This window comes from Cryptomeria japonica, chromosome 9 (genome assembly GCF_030272615.1).
Source record: "Cryptomeria japonica chromosome 9, Sugi_1.0, whole genome shotgun sequence".
Lineage (NCBI taxonomy): Eukaryota > Viridiplantae > Streptophyta > Pinopsida > Cupressales > Cupressaceae > Cryptomeria > Cryptomeria japonica.
The window spans coordinates 505,964,595-505,985,238 of record NC_081413.1 but is presented as its reverse complement, the minus strand read 5'-3'; the positions used below and the strand labels follow the sequence as shown (position 1 = coordinate 505,985,238).

Sequence of the window (20,644 nt, the reverse complement as noted above, 5' to 3'; positions counted from 1 at the left end):
AGAGCCTTTTGGTGCTCTTTCTTTACATTGGCCTCTGCTGCTTCTTCTAGACCCTGCACCTGATCATCCACTATAGTACACAGAAGTTTGAGTTGTGCTAGTGATGAATCAGTGTCAGGAAGATTAGTACCAGGGATTAAACTGGTAAGTGTGTCTACAGCTGCCTGAATGATGTCCTGTTCCTTTTTCCTGTGAATGATCTCAAGGCGCTCTTGAGCAACCTTGATGCTCTGCATAAGCTCCGACTCACTTGCAGATTGGAGATCGATAGGACTAGAGAGATCAACCAGTGAGGGTTGACTTCCGGTTGCCTTCGGAGTCTCCACCTGAGAGCTTTTTGTCGCTTCTCGTTCCTTGGCTTCTTCAGCTTTCTTCTTTTCCGCTTCTCTTCTCTTTTCTTCTTCCTTGTCTTCCTCTTGCTTCTTCTTCTCTTCATCTTTTCTTTTCTCCTCTTCCTCTTTTCTCTTCTCTTCCTCTTTTTTCTATTTCTCATCCTCATCCTTCTTCTTTTTCTCTTCCTATTCTTTTGCCGCTTGTTGTGTGTCCACAACTTGTTCACCACCCTGATCGGCCTATTGCCCCTGTTCAGTTCCCTCAGAAGGTATGTCCTGAGTGACATCTTCTATATCCAGGGCATCGACATCTATGGTGTCGATTGGTTCCTCCACCAAGTTTCCTTCCTCATCAAAAACCTCATCCGGTTTGGAAATAACCAGTTCCTTTTTCCGTTTGGAGGTTGGCCATTCGAGCTTTGTGAAAGTTGATAGCATGGGCCATGTGTTGATGTGTATCCTTTTCTACATCATCAACTCTCCCCTCCAACAACCAGAGTCTTCTTCTCCATGTGAAGAAGAGACCTTTATTTTGATCCAATACATCAAATAATTCTGAATTTGAGAGTTCAGGGAAGTACTGTGCAAAAAATTTCTCCCTAATCTCTTGTTCCTTTTCAATGGCAATGTGCCATTTGTTATCCAATGCTTTAAATAATGAATCCGGTGTCTGAGATTTAATCTCTGATGGTGACCGGTCATTTTTACATAAATAAAGAATGATTTCCTGCAATACTTCATCTTTTTCTTCACTATTGAATTCATCATAATAATCTATTAAATCATGAAGTAACTTTCTCCTAATATTCTTTACTATTCTTTGACAATGTGTCAAAGGTTTGTAAGAGGAGATATCTATATTTACCGGTGCGGATGTTGCCGGTTCATTCTTCTTCATCTTCTTCGTCTGTCTAGCCTTCTTTGGTTGTTCATCAGACTCGGTTTCTTCGGAGTCTGGTTCATTTGCCTTAGTCTTCCTCTTTCTTTCGAAGACTTTTGCTGGTGTTGCCTCCGGTTTCTTCTTTGCCAGTGACCACTTGGTCGCTCTTGGAGTCACAGTGGTAGCTGGTGCTGATGCTGCAAGCACTGCCTTAGCTTTCTTAGCTGTCGGTTCTTTTCCCTTCTTCACTGATGGTTCTTCAACCGGTGCGATCCTCTCCAAGTAGGTTCTGGTTTGCTTAGCCTTTGGATCAAGAGGCGAGGCAATAAGGGTTGAAGCATACCCTTCCAGCATGTCAAACATGACCTCATAGCCCATAGGCTCCACTTCCTCCATTCTAGGCTCAACAACCTCCATTAGACATTTGTCCACCTGAATAGTGAAACAGATGTCATCTTCATACTTCTTCATTATGTCACCTGAGATTCATACCCTCTAACTCATCTTTCTTCTGAACTCATCAAAGTATTTATTCAGTACCTCAGGGTAGCCGGTTCCAATGGCTTGCACACTTTCCTTTATCTGCTTGGTTACCAGTTGGTCAAGGGACCACTGGACATCTCCTACACTCGAAAAGTAGCCTTGGAAATAGAAAAACAACCCTACCAGTAGTTGTCCAAACTTAGATCTCAGTGAATTTTCCTTTTTGATTGCCTTAAGATTTAACAGGAGTTGCCTCTGCATACCAGTGCATATGTCAAATGATTTATCCTCTACAATCATTCGGTAAGCGGCATTTACCGCTGCAGCAGATACAGAATTAATCCTGCTGGCTGAGAATGTTTTGTAGCCTATCACCATGCAGGCGTATTTACCAGTTCATCCTTGATAGGATTAACTGTCATACCTCATGAATCACTTGTCAAACCAATGAGCTTGGTCATTTCCGTTTTGCTTACCGTTCTCAGGGCTGGCACTTCCCCTATGTTGCAGAAACCGATGACTGCATGAATTGCCTCAGGCGTGATATCATGTGTTCTCTCTAGGTACATCTTGTCACCATGGACTCTGCTCAAGATGATCTTGATGTGATCCTCTGTGAAATCTTCCAGAAAGTATACCGCATTATGGAGTTTCTTCTTCTCTAAGATACTGAACTCCGGTTTGATCCTTTTGTCCTTTCCACAAAATAGACCTAATTGAGTATGAATGGCTAAGGACCCTAGGTCTTCTATCTTGCAATCAATATAATCTGAAATTCCTTCTTCGACTATGACTCTAGCTAGAACTTGTGACAAAGCATTATACTTGGACTTCCTCTGAATGAAACTTTCTGACTCAATGGATGTGCTTGAACTGGTATGAGATGCGGAAGCCATTTAAGAGTATTTCAAGAACATGAAAAATACCTTTCAAACGTGAATTTAGGGCTTCCTAATTTTGCTTTACTTCGCTCTCCGTCGGATGCCAAATCGCCGCTTTGAGTTCTCCACTACCACTTGCAAACTAGATTTGAATCTCTTTCAAAGTTTTCCAATTTCTTGAAATCTAAGCTCAAATTGCCTTTTCTTTTCTCTGCACTTGAAAACTTTTCTTTGCTCGAAAACAAATAGTGAGAAATGATTTGAAAAATGCATTTATACATGTCTCTCACCTACCATCATTAATGCTCCTCTATTAGGTCGTAAACCCTAATTTGCCTTTTTACCGTTTTCGGTCTTCTGCCAACCGACAGGTATAGCATACCGGTTAAGGTCTTTTATTGGTGTTAACCGGGGGTTCGAAAGCATTTCACCATTTGCTCCCCCTAAGCCTTTGTGGCTTAGTTTGCCGGTTCCAATATTTCCACACTAGGTGCAGAAACCGGTTCCTCTTCTGACATTGTTGGTTTCTTCTTCCATGTTTTCTTCATGTCTCCTTGAACTTTTTCAACATCTATTTCTCCTTCCTAAGTGACTGGTATATCATCAAATATACTTTTTCTGCTTCTGCAGAATCTTGCAATGTGACCCAGTTTGTTGCAGTGATAGCAAACAAGTCCAGGTGCTCTCCAAGGTCCATTGTACATGTTTCCAATCTTCCTTCTACATGTTGCAGCAGTGTGACCATGACCATGATAGATCATACAACTTTCTCTCCATCCGGTTGCCGTTTGATGACCACTGCTTCTTGACTGATGATTGAAGTCATTAAACCGGTTGTGGTTCCGATTCCTAAAAGATTCAGGACCAGTTCCTTGGGTCCTTTGAGGATATCTTCCAGTGTTATCCACTACAGACCTGCATTCAAATGCTCTATGCCCAAACTTGTTGCATGCATAACAATGACCATTGAACTTATAGAATCTAGGTACATTGTTAATAAAATAAGGAAAATTATTGTAGGCTTTGCTCCTACATACATTGGCAGTGTGTCCTTCTTTAAGACAGTTAAAGCAAACAGGTTTGAATTTTTGCTTACCTTTTCCTTTGAGTGGCGGTTGCTTCTTTGATGCTTCAGCATTTGTTCCTGAGGATTCTCCTTCCTCATGTCCAGAAAAACCAAGACCATTGGTATTCTTTGCTGGTCTAGATGACTCAAGCTTTTGCTCTAGCTTGACTGTACTTTTGCCAAACTTAGCAAGTATTTCCTTTGACTCAAAGAGTTCTTTGGAAATAGCAGTGTTTGTCTCCATAAAACTTGCATTTTCAGAGATGGCAATGTTCAGTTCTCCTTGCATGTCTTCTTTTTCCATTCTACTCTCATGAAGGTGAGCAATTAGTGCACTAATCTCATGTTTCAACTTGGAGATCTCATGATCTCTGTCTTTTACCAGATCTTCACCTTTTCTCCGGTTCTCAAGCTCTTGACTGAACCGAATAGTCAGTCCTTCCAACTCCTTTCTCAGATTGGAGTTTGAATCATTCAACTTATTCACTTCAGCAATCATAGCTTCCATGATAGCTTCATCTTCAGAACTACTTTCAGATAGTTCCATCAACTTTTCTGCATGTTCTCTTCTTTTTGCTTGAGATGCCTTGTATTTGACCATAAGATCATCATAGGCTTGCTCAGACTTAGTGAGCCATTGAGTAAGTTCCCTCAAGGTGAATTCCCCCATATCTCTTTCCAAGTGGTTAAACTTATAGAAAGGTTGGCTCTGATACCAATTGATGAATACTAAGAGGGGGGGGGGTGAATTAGTATGCCAAAAAATTTTGCACTAAAACACTTACATAGTCTAAAGATAAACCAGTAAAGCAGTCTGACAGTCAAACCGGTTACCACACATACAAACCAAAATGCGAATAAAACATTCACCCACAAGAGCAATACAACCATAACACAAGATATTTGATGTGGAAACCCAACTGGGAAAAACCACGGTGAGATGGAACTCACAAGTTACTATCTGCAGAATAGAAACCAGACCGGTTAAGGTCTTACAATGTTCTTCACCAGAATAGATCCTGTTAGGAATCTCAATCTCTGTTAGAAGATAAGTCCAATTAAAGACTACCTTGTTAGAGGATTTTAGATTCACATGTGTGAACCACCTTGTTAGAGGATTTTACAAAGGTTTTGAGGCCTACCTGGTTAGGGGCTACTGACTTGTTAAAGATGTGAGTAATCAATAAGTGTTTGATCTATCTAATAGCACAAACTGCTTGGTTAGATCCAGTATTGCTCACAGCTAATGCATTCCAGCATTACTTCAGTCTTCTCTATCTCTCTCTCAGTTACAACTCGATCTTCTCAGATAAGATCGCTCTTCCAATAACTCCACATCCACCTTAAACCCTAGCTCAACATTAACCCTTTTCACAACAACCTAAAACCCTAGACATGATGTCCTTTTAAAGGAATCTGATTTCATGTCAGTCCAATAGGATTTCTTTACAATTTCCCAGGTTCAATGAACCTAGACATACTTAGCAACACGACACAAGAATCACTGTTAATGTGTCGGCACCATCAAACAATCGGTGGATTGGTAACTCATCACAAAATGCTAGTTGGTAACTCATCACAGAGTATTACCGGTTCATACAAAATACCGGTTGCCGGTTTGACAAAAATGAAGACTGGTAAGAATGTGTTGTGCAACTTTGCTCCCTCGTACCGCTTGTGATCTGCGAACCGCTTGGGGTCGTCATGCTGCTTCAGACCAGGAAACACATTTTGCAAAATCACTACTAGTCTAAAGACTAGAATACAACATACCGGTTGGGACAAATACCGGTTGAGCATGAGCTCATACATATAAAGGGGATCTCAATACAAGTGTGTGTCCATCAATGACAATCACAACATAAACATGAAAAATGCCAACAATCTAATCAATGCAGAACACAAACTGACATAGGATATGCAAAATCTATTCAGAGGAATAATGTGCCTTGTTATGCTTGTAACAAGATTGGACATATTGCAAAATTCTATAGAAGTAAGACTTCACCGACAAATAATAAAGGATCCAGTTTGAAAGGCAAAGAAAAGGTAGATGAGGTAAAGCAAGAATTTTCAAAACAATGGATTAGGAAGACAAATCGGAATGTTGATGAGACTATTTCTTCACCGGTAGAATAGAGTAACCCTCCACCAATAGGAGATTCTTCATCCAACTGAGAAGTAACCCTTTGGGGGTATTGCAGCAAATTAAATATCATACAGATTACCCTCAATCGATGGTGAGAAGATAGATTTCTTCTTTACCGACAGATGTGTTAAGTTTTCACTTAACCGACAAGCATTTAGTGTAGTTGTTGAGAGAAAAGTCATTATAAATCATCAGATTTCCCTCATTTTTGATTCACCGAGAATTCAAATCAGCAGAGAGCGCGAAAAAGAGCTAAGGCATTCAAGGAGAAGGTGTGAAGCGATTTCTTTCAAGCATTGTCAGGTAGCTAAAGGTTTTTTTCAAATGGCTTCTTCTTCTGCTCTCGAATTTATTGCAAACCCTACTATTGTGGAAAACGTAAAATGCCCTAGGCCCGTGTTTAAGATAATTCCCGAAGTAGCTAAGTAAGATGATTCCATAGGGGCATTTTCAAAAATTCCTAAAGGTGTAGCTTATGTTGAAGACCCTAGGATTTATATTCATTGCAACATTGAAGAATTAGGTTTTGAGGAATTATTGAAAATATTTAGAATGGTAATTTGTGATGAAAATGACACTGTTAAACCTGAACACAAGATTGAGGAGACTTTAGGTTTTGTTGAGATATTCAATATCCTTGAATTTTTGAGAGAAGTAGTGAGAATTGTCCAAGTAGAGAACATGGAGAATTTCTATGGTTGGATTCTATCTGCAAATTTACCCGGTAAGCAATTAGGGTAGTAACTGGTTTACCCTCAACTGGCAGCAGACTAGACAAAACAAAGAAAGTTCCTAACAACAAAGTAATGACTCTAACTAGAGCAACATCAGATAGTAGATCACTAAGAGTGAATGACATCAAAGACATCAATGTGAGATTCACAAGTATGATACTTGGTTACAAGACTACACATGCAAGCAGACTTAATTTAGTTTCTAGTCTTTGCATTATTAGTGCTTATGAAATGGTCAACAACAATGCAATGATTGATGTGTGTGAATGGCTGAAAAATGAACTCATTGATAATTTGAAAAAGATTAAAGGAGATAAGAAAGGGACATGATTTCACTTTGGTAATCTTTTAGTATGCATAATGTTGTATTTCACTAAGGAAATTCCCAGTATGGGACCAAAAGACTTTGGATATGACATACCGGTAGGAAAACAATTACAGGAAGCTTTTACCGGCATGGGAACTGCAAAAGACAACAATATAACTGAATACTTTAAAGCTTTTCAAGCTAAAATGAAAACTAGAGAAAGACTACCACAGAGTGTAGTGGACAAATATGACAAAGAAATCTATTTTGTCATCAAAAAGGATGAGACATGCATGGAAGATGTACTTCCTAGGACTGTATGGGTAATTGAAATAGACTATGAGGTAGATCTCAACATTATTGAGACATATGCAAAAGCCTTGTTAGATGCACCAAGAGAACCAACAGAACAAGTTTTTGGTAGTGCTGAAACTATAGAGAGTGGTGTCAAAACAATGAAGCAAAGGAAGAAAAGAGAAAAGTATATTAGGGATGCATCAAAGAAGGTACAGGAAATCAAAGAAAATGTTATGAACTTTATTGGGATAATGGCTAGTGAGTTGGAAGGATTGCAACCGGAGGCACACATTTCACTGGTTGGCACATCTTCTGACAATGAGATACTAGCTAAATTCAAAAGAGTTGAGAGGAAGAGAAAACCTTCGCCGGTACCCTCTCCTTCACCCAAAAGAAAAAGGACTTTAAGGAAGAAACAACAGGCAGTAAGGGAACCGGCCAAGAAACTAACTCCCAAGAAAAAATAGAAACCGGTCATACCCTCATTAGATAATTTGTTAAATGAAATAACTAATGATGGTAATTTGGCTAATGTGAGCAAATTGTATAACACATTCAAAGATTCAGACAAGGAAAGAATTGAGAACAGTATAATTTTACATCTGGATATATACAAAAAGGTTTTAATTGAAGTAGTGGATGATTTACCTAATGAACTATATAGAAGATTAGATGCAAAAATGATTGCAGTGATGGAATTGGATAAGAAACTAAAAGTTGAAAAGCTTCTAGCTGTACATCCGGTTAACTCAAAAGAGGAAATTGATGGCCTAATTTGTGAGGCTAACAGATATGTTTTTTCTAGTGGTCATCGACAAGTATGTTTGATGGCAGGTAGAGTAAATGAGATTGCAGAGGAGACTGCTGATAAATGGGATATATTTTTTGTGGAAAAAGAAAAACGAGAGGAAATGAATTGGCCAAAGAAAAAATTCAAGGTGTATTAGAAGGATAAGGACAAGGGGAAAGGTAAAATTGGTGGTATTCCAAACATCAAGATCACTCATAATTTACTGCCACCTTTGGATACTACACCGGTACATACTGTTGATCCACCGGTTACTGACAGTGAAGGTATCACACATGATGACACTAATCCAAAATCTGAAATACTATTCACCATGAATGTGGATACTCAAGAAGTGAATATTGTTGTGGAAAAGGACACTACAAAGGTTAAGGATGATAATGGCAACATTACTGAAAAACCGGTAGAGACTGTTGAGGTTGAGATCCCAACAGAGCAATCATTACAAACAAAGCAACCATTGGATACTGGGAAGAATACTGAAGGTATAGATGCTAGCACAGAGAAACCTACTGAGTCTGAGACACCGACAGTTGAGTATACAGAGAAACCCACTGAGGCAAAGGTACATATTGAAGCACAGAAACCAGCAATCACTGAGACACCTAAACAATCAAACAAACCTTTACTGGTTGAAATGCAAACTAAGATTGATCCACCAGAGGATAACACAAGCAAAATGGTTACAAGTGTTGGAAGCACAGAGGTAATTAAGGTAATAGGTCAGACATCCGCACTTCATCAAGTGAATTCAGACCTACTGATGTAACAGAGGTACTCCTGGATTCAATCAAGAAGATAACAGACTATAATGTATTGGACTACAAGGCAATTGATGACACCATACCAATTCTTAAATTGATTGCACCAAAATGTAACATAGATCATGTAAAGGATTCTTTAGGTAAATTGGACACATTGTCCAAATTCATTTCTGACAATGTAATAACGGTTGATAAGGTGAATGAGGACACCTTCAAAGAGAAAGTTGAAAAGGAGAAGGATAAATTCTTTAAGGACACAATAAAGAAGTGCACAAAACACATGAATACACTATTACTAGCACTGAACACTACAATTTTGGAATACAAAGAGCTGTACAGAGAAACATGCAAACCACATCTTTTGACAAAGGACATAGAAAAGGAGATCAACAGAGTACAGAAAGAAATAGATGACATAGCTGATAATATAATTGGTTCATCTGAACCTATATCAGTTATTGAGCAAGAAATAGCCGGTTTTGAGGAGAAATTGGAGAAATTTGAGAAAGAAAAGGCGAGGATTAAGTCAAATACTAGAGAACTTAAATACAAACTTGGTCCTAAGATGGACAATCTAATATCTCTGAGAAATGAAATCTTCAAGGCATTACTTCAAGGAGAAGGATCACCGGAAGAGCACATGCATCATCTCACTGGCACAATCCAACAAACTGAGGCAACCCTGAACGATAGCAATAGATTCATGCAGAGTCTTAATTTGGTTTTGGTAGATATATTCCAGATTATGACCAACCGGTTACAAACTTTGAGGTGACATTTTTACACTCATTTGACTATTTTTGACAACCTTTGTCATTGATGTCAAAGGGGGAGTAGTGGAGAGAGAAAAATGATTATTCAGAAGAGATCGTTTGCTCAGGGGGAGCACATATTTTTGGTAACTTTTTAGACTTTGGTTTTTGGAACAATTTTTGGATTTTTCTCATGAGTGTTGCCATAAATGCCAAAGGGGGGGATTGTTGGCATTCTACACTCTTATGAGAATAGTTGATGTTGTCATTGATGGCAACCAACTGGCAACCAACTGGAAACCAACTGGTATTCATCTGGTAAGCCACCAACAGTTACCGACACCGGCAATAGACATCTACATACACCGACAAACACTTCACTGGCAGCGGCAACAATGCATACTGGCACCCCAGCTGACAGGGAATAAACTTTTGTTTATTGTATTTAAATGTAATTATCTTTCGTAAAAGCTGACATGGCATATTGTAAAAGACTCATTTATATCTATGAGATCTTATAGGTCATTTAACATGTATGGAAGTATGAAAATTGTGTATAAGGTGATATAGTTGACAACGAAGGTTTTGGTAATGGAATGAGCTTAAACCGGTACTGAACCTGGCATAGTTGATGCTGATTTGAAGCAGTACATTGTATTGGATTTCATAATCCACTTTTGTAGTCAGTGTGACTCTTATTGAGCAGTGTGCTTTAGGCAGTTGGTCTTCCTGCATGTGCAGGCCCCTCATTGTAAGTAATATTTATTCATTGGCTAGTGAGTGAATATTGTGGGTCACAAATCCCATCGAGGTTTTTCCCACACCGGGTTTCCTCATTAAATATCGTGTGTTATGGTGTGTTCTCTATGTTGTCTCTGTTATCCTTATTTGTTGCATTAATTCTTATTTACCAATTCACTGTTTTGGGATGCAAAGTTCTTAATAAGTTTAAATATTCTGCTAACCAGTTAGATATTGATTCACCCCCCCTCTCAGTATTATTTGGGACTGTCAATAATCCTAACAATTTCATCAAGCATTGTTAACCTCTCTTTGATAATAATAATTAGATCATTTAATTTTACATATCATATTATCATATATCATGTTAGCTTCATCTATATGCTAGTTTAATGTCATTTTAATACCATTTTCATGCTAGTTTTAGCTTCATATCAATATCTTGCATCATATAATTTAGTTTCATATCTACACCATTCACTAGGATCATAGTTGCATCCATTTGGATCTTGGAATCATCACATATCCCTCGTTCTTTTGGTTGTCATCCTATAGATCAAGTGCTCTTCCAAGCTGAGAGCCACCTTGATTTGAAGGATCCTTGGAGATAGAGAACAATGAGACGCGCTTAAGATCTTTATTTCATTTTTTGTTTTAATAATTTTGATCTCTAACATAATGTCCCATTGGTGTGTTTGTGTTGTTTGCCTCTCTCATGCAGGTGCGACAATCTGAGCACACACACACACACACACACATGCATATATATGCATGAAATATCATATTTTACATATTATACATATACATATATGTATGTACACACCCACATTTAAAACACAGGCAAAAGTGTGTACATGTTTTAGCTTTAACATTGAGTACGTGTTGCTTATTGTAAAGACACCTCATACGCGGTTTTGTTTTAAAAATACCCCGTACATGTTGTTTATAGTACAGGGAGCCCATACGCACTTTTGACTGTTTAGGATTGTGAATAGGCCTAGATGACAAAGTTGCAGGTTGGAAGTTTGATTTCCCTCCACTTCCTTCCTTTTTGACATGTTATGTTTTATCAATTTGGTTTCTCAACTTTGTCATCATTGGGTTTACACTTCATCAAGTGGGTATTTCTAAAATTCCCACCATATTTTCACCCATCTTTGGAGCTTTCTAACCATATAATTTTTTAAAAATTTGAACAACAATAACATATTATTATTGAATTTCTTTTACCAGTGTCTCCATAGTTCTTAGAGACATACGTGTACCATTTTTTTAATAACTTTTGATCTACTTATCCAAATTTAAAAAATTGTATATATTATTGTAGTTCAATTGATGCTTTACAATTTAAAAAAATAAAATTGTATTTTCGATTGTTTTGGTGCAAGTTATGCTTCGTGCACAAACAGGTACCTAATTTTTTAGGATGTGCTCGATTAGAAAAATCATTAAAAAAAAATACTCAACAAAAAATTACACAACTTCTAGTGCTCACTCTTAACTATCTTTCTGCCAAATGATTTGTCAAAATACTAAATCTAACTATGACTTTTTTGATGTGCATGTCGAATACTATGTTATGTTTTTCAAAAAAAATCAGGGTTTGTTTTTCGTGCGCGAAGGATTTGACCCCCTTAATCTTATCCAATTTTGAAAAAGTTTAGTAGTTTGGAAACTAGATTGAAAGTATTATAATATTTGTTCTTTGATTATCTTCATATCTTGAGTGGATGGCTTTCAACTTTTGCCTCCAAGTTGAGGTTCACTTGATTTCAGAAAAAAAAAAGTGTGCACTTATACCCCCCTTTTTGCACACCATCTTTGTGCACTTACCCCTAGATGCATCATTTTTTATTAGCTATTAGGTGAGGCATATAATTTTTTGTGCAAGAGTGGTTATACCTACTCTCTTTGCTGATTGGGTCATCTATCCTCCGTTTTTGTACACTACTCTCTCGAATTCAGGTTTGTAAGCATGACGTTTATACATTTGTAAACATTTCATTCTTATCAATGCATTGTGTACATTAACTGGTGAAATAGCTTGTGGTTTCTTCTCATTGTTTGGTGGAGTTTTGTGGTTTGGCTTTCAACATAGGCTCCTGGGTGCATCAACACCTTATCTATTAATGTTTACCATTAAAATCATAGTAAATAATTTGATATATATTGTAGAATCTTAAAAATTAATTGCTTATTCTTAGAAAGCTTTTCCTAAGCACTTTTTTATTGTTATAATATGAGCACTAGAAGATAATTTATTTGTTATCCTTTATCAATCTTTGATTTGTATAATAAGTTGCACAAAGTAAAATTTTAAATTAGAATTGGCCATTGGAATATAAAAGACCTAGACTTATAATTATCAACACTTAAACTTACTTTACAAGTTCCTGAAGTAAACGTTTAGACTTTAATGTTGTGATCACCAAGACTAAGTCATAGTAACACAATCAAATATGATTATATGTCACATAGTCAAATTAAACAATTTTCTCTAGAATAAGTTATGGTCTTAGATGACACAATTATTAGCTCTTAAAAAAATAGTCAAAATTTCATTATTTTTTTATTTTACAACCTCAAATTGTGACATTTGACTAAAGACTTGAACTTGGACCATATTAATAAAAGCCATCAATTGAATCTTTGTTGACAATATCATCCAAAACTAGGGGAATCAATCTTATGCCTTTATCTTTTTCACATGATGTTTTAAATATAAACAAATTTGAACCCAAATAATTTACATCTAGATTATTTCAATAAAAAATGGACAATTTACTATTTATTTACAAAATCATCCAAAATTTGAGGTATCAACCACATATTTGTATCTTTCTTATCTACTAGTTTATAAGTGTCTTTCTTGTCTCATATTTACATCTTTCTTACCTACCAGTTTATATGTATCTTTCTTACCTACCAATTTATATGTGTCTTTCTTACCTACTAGTTTATATATCTTCTTAACCTACTTCTTTAAGTACATGTAAATATGAATTCAAACTATTTACATGAATAATATAGATCTATACTACTTAAACAACTATAAATATGAACTAAATCATTTACATTAAGGGTTTAACCTATAGCCCATTTACCTAAAAATTGGGTATAGTTTATGTGTCTTTTTAACCTACTCCTTTAAGCACATCTAAATATATATAGGGTTTAGCCCATAGCCCATTTACCGAGAGGCATGTACAACTTCCCTAAAATTTGGGTATAATTTATATTTGTCTTTTTACCTACGGCTTTAAGCACATGTAAAACCCATAGCCTGTTTACCTAGAGGATACAACTTCGTCTCTTAAAATTTGGGTATAAATTTATATGTGTCTTTTTGACCTACTCCTCTAAGCACATGTAAATACATATAGGGTTCAACCCATAGTCCATTTACCTACAGGCATACAATTTCATCCCTTGAAATTTGGATATAATTAATGTGTCTTTATTACCTACTCATTTAAGCACCTGTACATATGAACCTAAACCATTTACATGAGGCTTTAACCCATAGCACATTTACCTAGAGACATACTTCATCCTTTAAAATCAGGGTATAATAAATGTGTCTTTTTTATCTACTTTTTCAAGCACATGTAAATATGAACCCGAACCATTTACATCAATAATACAAAGGGGTATAATAAATATGTCTTTTTCATCTACTTCTTCATGCACATGTAAATATGAACCCGGACTATTTACATCAATAATACAGACCTCGACTCTTTTAAGAGCATGTGAATATGAATCTGAATCATCTATGTGAATAATGTAGGCCTCAACCCCTAGACCATAAACCTAAAAACATCCAACTTCATCCCTTAAAATATGGGTATATAGCTAGTACTCTTTGAAACTTAGGTGCACCCTAGGAAGTTTAGGTATGGTACTTAATTATATAATATTCACTTTGGCCCCATCCCAACATGTGTAGTGAATAAAATAAAGGGCTGAAAGGAATTGGTTCAAAGATAAACATGGATTGGAGAAACGTAGCGTCCACGATGGCTTCTCTGATAAACCAGGAGGAAAGAACAGCTAAGCTGTCAAACCATGTTTTTGGAGTCTACTACTTAATTCAATGTGAAAAGGCCATGTTATGTTATGAACCACAGGACCACATGCTTCCATTGAATAACCACTTGCAGGGAACAAGCATATCCCATCACCATTTTTTTAACTATCTATCAAATGTTTTTCTCCATTTTAGATATTTCTTGCCAAATAGTGACTACTAATCCGCTGACAATGGCAGTCTAGGTTAAAGTTTTTTAATGTCCATAACAAATTCAACTGTACAATTATTACAGAGTTTGATGCTTAAACAGCTCTGTGTGAACATTATTTTGTGTGGACAAAAAAATCAACGTACGGGGTAAGCAGTTGTAGACTTTAATGCACACCATTAAGACTATCATATTCACCCAGAAAGCTTAAAAGTTGACAAAAAAACCCAATAATAGAAGGGCAATCATGCAGGGAAATTAGTTGGAAACATTCACTCTCTTAATTAATACCATATCCCCACATATATTAATATGCCAAAGCAATGTAAAACTGTAATAGAAGCCTGCAATCATGGCATCTTTCAGTATTAATTAAACTTATTCGGTGAGTGCAATGTAAGAAATGGTTCTAGAGGAAGTGGGTTTGACTCCATGGTCCCATTGAGGAACAAAGCTTTTATTGATATAAGCCAAGAGTAGATTTGTGACCAATCTGCCTGTTACAAATTGCCTGCAAACTTGCAGAGCAATTTGCAGAATTGTGAGAGAGATCAGTGAAGTGGGTTGTTTGTTTAAGATAAGACTACGTTCATAATGTCTTGCATGGCCATGCAAACTATTTCAGAAGGAAAAGACATGGAGATTGAAGAATTCAAGATCAATGCTCGTGGGACTCGGCTGTGGAATGTTCTCAGATTTGCAGTTATGATGCTCAGAAAAGGAATTGCAGCAAAAAAGTTGCAGAAAATGGCTGTAGATCTGCATATGGCTATCAGCAGGGGGATAAAATTTGGTGGGCTTGACAAATATGTGAGTAATGGTGGTAGTTATATGAATAACAATAAGAAATCTCTGGGTTTCATGGACTATGAGTTTTCTTGCAGCAGTACTCCAATGGTGAAAAGGAGGGCAAATCTTTTGAGTTACAGTGGGCCAAAAAAGCATGGTGGTCGATGGGATCAGCGTTTTCTGATGGCCACCATGCCCTGTATTGCAAAAGAAGCAGAATCTGTTATAAATTCCACCATACCCAAATTCATTCAGTGTGGAGAAGATTTTTTTGACCCATCTAGAAGAACTTCTTCTACTCCTTCCTATCTTTCAACCAGGTCTGAGTTATCAGAGATTGATAGGCAGGCTGAGGAATTTATTGCTTCTTTTTACAATGAGATGAAATTGCAGAGGCAGGATTCGTTTTCAAAGTACAGAGAAATGTTGGACAGGGGTTCTGGTTAAGAATTCTTGTTAGTTTTTTCTGTATATTTGTGTGGGTTTTCTTGTTTCTTCAGTAGTTAGTTGTTGTTGAGTTAGATGGAGAGCATCTCTGTATGGTGGTGGCAGAGTGGGGAATTAAATCATATGTACGTGTGTGATAATGAATATGTGCATATATTCAGGCTTCTTCTGCCATGACGGCCATTATTGCTTGAGATTAAGTGCTGGTTAATTGTTAAGTCAATTTTGTAGTAGAAACTGATCAATTTTTTTGTTTAGTTGCCAGTTTTGTTAAACAATCTAGAATAAATTTGAAGATTAATGAGGTAGACAATTTTTAGTTTGAAGATTGTTGGATTCGATCATGTCAATATTTTTTTTCATTATTGTCGAATTCAGAGATCTTCAACCTAAAATTTGAAGATGATGTGTAAGTCTAAGTGTATTGAGATTGTTGGATTTGATTATGTCAACATTTTTTTCCATCATAATCATTTCGGGAATCCTCAAGCTAAAATTTGAAGATAATGTGTAATTTTAAGTATATTGAAGATTGTTGGATTCGATTATGTCAACATTTTTTTAATCATAAACGAATCTAGAAATCTTCAAACTAAAATTTGAAGATGTGTAATTTTGAGTATATTGAAGATTGTTGGATTCAATTGCGTCAACTTTTTTTTTTTCATCATAGTCGAATCAAGAAATCTTCAAACTAAAATTTTAAGATGATGTGTAATTATAAGTATATTGAAGATTGTTAGATTCGATTATGTTAGAATTTTCTTTCATCATAAACAAATCTAGAAATCTTCAAGCTAAAATTTGAAGATGATGTGTATTTAGAAGTATATTGAAGATTGTTGGATTCAATTATGTCAACATTTTTTTCATCAGTCAGAAATCTTCAAGCTAAAATTTGAAGATGATGTGTTATTTTAAGTATATTGAAGATTATTGAATTCAATCATATCAATATTTTTTTCATCATAATTAAATCTAGAAATCATCAAGCTAAAATTTGTAGATGATGTGTAAGTAGAAGTATTTGGAAGATTGTTAGATTTGATCCTGTCAACATTTTTCTTTATCATAAACAAATCTAGAAATCTTCAAGCTAAAATTTGAAGATGATTTATAATTTTACATATAATCAATATATTTTCTCAATATTTAAATTATAATAGAAAGTAGTGTAGTAGATTAAGACATCATGTTAGAGATGGTTTAATTATTAGTTAAGTTATAAATCTGAATGTTAAAGAGAGAATTTCTCATAGTTTATAATGTTAGCTCAAACATTGTTGGATTCAATTATTGGAGTAGAGGACAAGTCACAAGTACTAAAACAAGTTGTACTATATAAAGTTGTCTTCATTAATAAAATGATGGATAGTTGTGATTTTTTAAATGATTGTTTTTAGTACATAATTGCATAAATGAGAGTCTTCTAGACTGAAATGTATGGTAGTGGTCTTTATTGAAAAAATATCTTCATTATAATTTTTTTATATATGAAAGGTAGGCAAAACATATTAGAATAAAGGAATCACAAATGCTAAACAAATTTGTAATATATAAAGTTGACATCATCAATAAAATGATGGATAGTTTTGTTTTTTATGATTTTGTTAGTATACAATTGCATAAATGATAAATGAGAGTTTTCTAACATAAACGCATGGTAGTGATCTTTATTTAATAAAATATCTTCATTATAAAATATTTTATATATGAAAGACAAGAAAAACATATTGGAATAGAGGATTTGACAGGTGCTAAAGGAAGGTGTAAAATGTAAAGTTGTCTTCATCAATAATGATGGATAGGTTTTATTTTTTATGATTGTTGTTAGTACAAAAATGCATAAGTGAGAGTCTTCTAGACTTAAAATGCATGATAGTGGTCTTTATTTTAAAAAAAATCTTCATTATTAATTAAGAATATTTTTAACAATTAATTATTTAAATAATACATAATTATTTAAAAAAATTGTAGATTATTTTTTAGTTTTTTAAATATTAAATCATATAAGATGGTATCAAATACAAATTGTTTGATAAAATTGTTATGTTTTTATGAAAAATAAATAAAATATATTAAAAGAGTCTCAATACACATTATAGTAAAATATTTCAAATCATTAGAGCCAAAAGAAAAGCAAAAAATACAAGACCCAAAATGGTTTTTTACAAACCTACTCCAACGAAAGATCTAGAAAGCCCATCAAACACCAATGGTTTGAAAAGAATGGGGTCTCCTATTAGCAAGGATGGTGAGATCAAAATAGTATCCATACCAAAGAAGCTAAAAAGGTCTTAAGACCAACACAAAGCCTCTATAGAAGGGTGGAAATCATCAAGTTTGATCTATAATAAAGAGAAAAGAGTGACATCAGGATGGACTATTGTGAATAATATGGAGAAGTTGAGAGGCCCTTTCATGAGGTAAAGATTCTCACTCAAAGACATTCCTATTGCAATTTTCCTCAGTAACCCATTTGGTAAGACACTTTACAATTGAGTTCAATGATTCCTTAAGGATATGAATAAAAAACACAACCTCAAACTGAGTAATACAAAGAATATACTCACCTAAAATCACTAGCTATTATAAATATTCGTAGTCCTCTTTCTATTGAAAGGAGAGACTATGATTATAGAACCAATTTCACAAATAATATTTTTATAACCCAACTCACAAGCATATTGATGAGTCAAAATAATAGCACATTCTTCCATCTAATTATTTCAATTAATCCCCATAATAGTAAATAAGAAAAATTTAACAAAGCCATCTTCAACATAATTAACCCTCTCAAGCCTGGTAGTGCCCATGATATTGTCATGGGAAGAGACACTAGAAAATTATTGATTCCTCTAGCTAACATGTTATCTATAGTTTTATTAATATATTTAGAGAAATAATATTTAATGAGCAAGTTTATTTTGAAAAATCAATGATTGAATCATTCTATTTATTTTATTTGTGAATTAGAAAATACAATTTTTTAATACAACTTAAATTGGTTTCTTTTATTTAGATTTAATTGTAAAAGGTAATTATTTAATATTATTACTTTTAAAAAAGAAAGTGCATGCATTAAAGAGAAAATATATTTCAATATTAGTCTATATATACTGCAATGGATGAAAAATTAGGGTTTCACAAATTATGCTTTGTAAACTAGGAAATGGCCTAATTTTCACAAACATTACATTAAAAGGAAGATAAAATCAATAGATCCAACCACAATTCTATTAGGAAGAGGGTTAGATGTTGGTTTAGGTCCTATTCCTCCTTTTGTTTGAGTTGAAATTGTGTTTGAATTAGGTTTTGAATTGCAAATGCTAAATCTATAACAAATAATGAGTAACTGAAATAAAATGATGAAAAAAAAATGTTGTAGAAGTCAAACAGAGTCGTAAATTGGGATCTGAGTAGAAGAAGAAGATAGGAACCTATACCTGAAAAATTTGAGAAAAAATGTTGGGACTAGGGAGCCCATCGTCGTGGTCCTCCAAATTCGCCCTAGTTCTACAATTTCACCTTGGTCTTGGGGGGTCTTTGCAACGTTTGCAAAAAACAATTTTATTTATTTTTGTCTCCTTTATCCTTTTCTACCTTCACAACTCCCAAATCTGTCACCTACACACCAAAAGAAGGGAAATTGTGTTGTGGATAGGGGTTTGTCTTAGGTCAAACCTCGGGTTTGGAATTAACCCTAATTGAAATAGAAATTGAACTTGAACCGAAATGGAAAAGCTTGCCTTTTGAGGGCAAGGCTGAAATGCTTAAATGTAAATGATTATATCTTCAATAGGTGATGCAATGTTTTTAGGATTATTCCTTCATGTGTTGATATAATATAATGATAAATCACATAAAATCCACCATGAAACCATAGATAAAAGGGTGGGTGCAAGAAGTTGAGTCCCACTTTTGGGCAAAAAGTGGAAGTGTTTTCCCTATTTTTCAATTTTTTTGTCGATTGATGTCAAAATTTGAGGTACTTAGAGTTTGAATCTGAAAAAACTTTAGTAATAGAAAATGTAGTTCTCGGAGTCTAATTTTCAAATATGTAATTTATTTCAATACCTACATGGTAGAAATTGCTTTTTAGTAGGCATATTTAAAAACCACTTTTTCAAAATGCCTGTTTCAGGACCATACCACACATGTGTACGACCACCATATTTTGATGTAAATAAAAGAATGTTTGCAAATCCTTCTGGCAAAAGATACCTAATACACCAAATATTGATTAGAATATTTTTTCTTATTTTTTTATTGAATATATTTTTTTAAATTAATTTTTAATTGACTATAAAGTACATTTTCAAAACATCTGGTGTATGACCAACATAATTTGATGAAAATTTCATATTTTTTTTTTTTTTTTTTTAATCTTCAAAATAATTGTATGTAGATTGATGTCATATAATTTATTTTCAAAAAAACCTAAAAGCAAAAAAGTTATTAAAGTTTTACTAAACCTCACTATTTTACATTTAGGTACCACTTTTGATTAATAAATAATGCAAAAATAGTAAAACTAATCATATCACTGTGAAATTTACATTTTTGAAATTAGGATAATGAGAACTCTAATGGGTTTTTGTTTTATCAAAAAATACGATCAGAAAGACCTTCAAAAAATTATGGCAAGGTAGAAATTTGATATTCCAGTGCCTTCGCCATTTTTTTGGAGGTCCAAGCATAGGCTTGGTCCCACCAAGCCTAACCCGAAGCCAAAACCGAGGCATAGGTGTGTTTCCTGCTCCATCTTTTATGAAACGGGCACCCATTATTTAAAATTCAAAAAACGGGCACCCATTTTGAAATTTATAGCACTTTAAGAAACGTGTGTCCGTTTTTAGAAATGGGTACACGTTTTTAGAAACTGGTGCCCGTTTTTAGAAATGGGTACCCATTTTTAGAAACGTATGCCCATTTCTAAAAATCGTGCACCCATTTCTCTACGGTGGTTCAAT

General features: G+C 34.8%; 1 protein-coding gene across 1 annotated transcript; it reads left to right on the top strand.

The window, feature by feature from the left end:
- Nucleotides 1-14,734: 14,734 nt before the first annotated feature.
- On the top strand, nucleotides 14,735-15,928 carry LOC131048297 (uncharacterized). The gene has a single exon (XM_057982195.2). The coding sequence runs from the start codon at nucleotides 15,030-15,032 to the stop codon at nucleotides 15,669-15,671; it is 642 nt and encodes a 213-aa protein (XP_057838178.2). The 5' UTR covers nucleotides 14,735-15,029; the 3' UTR covers nucleotides 15,672-15,928.
- Nucleotides 15,929-20,644: the final 4,716 nt, after the last annotated feature.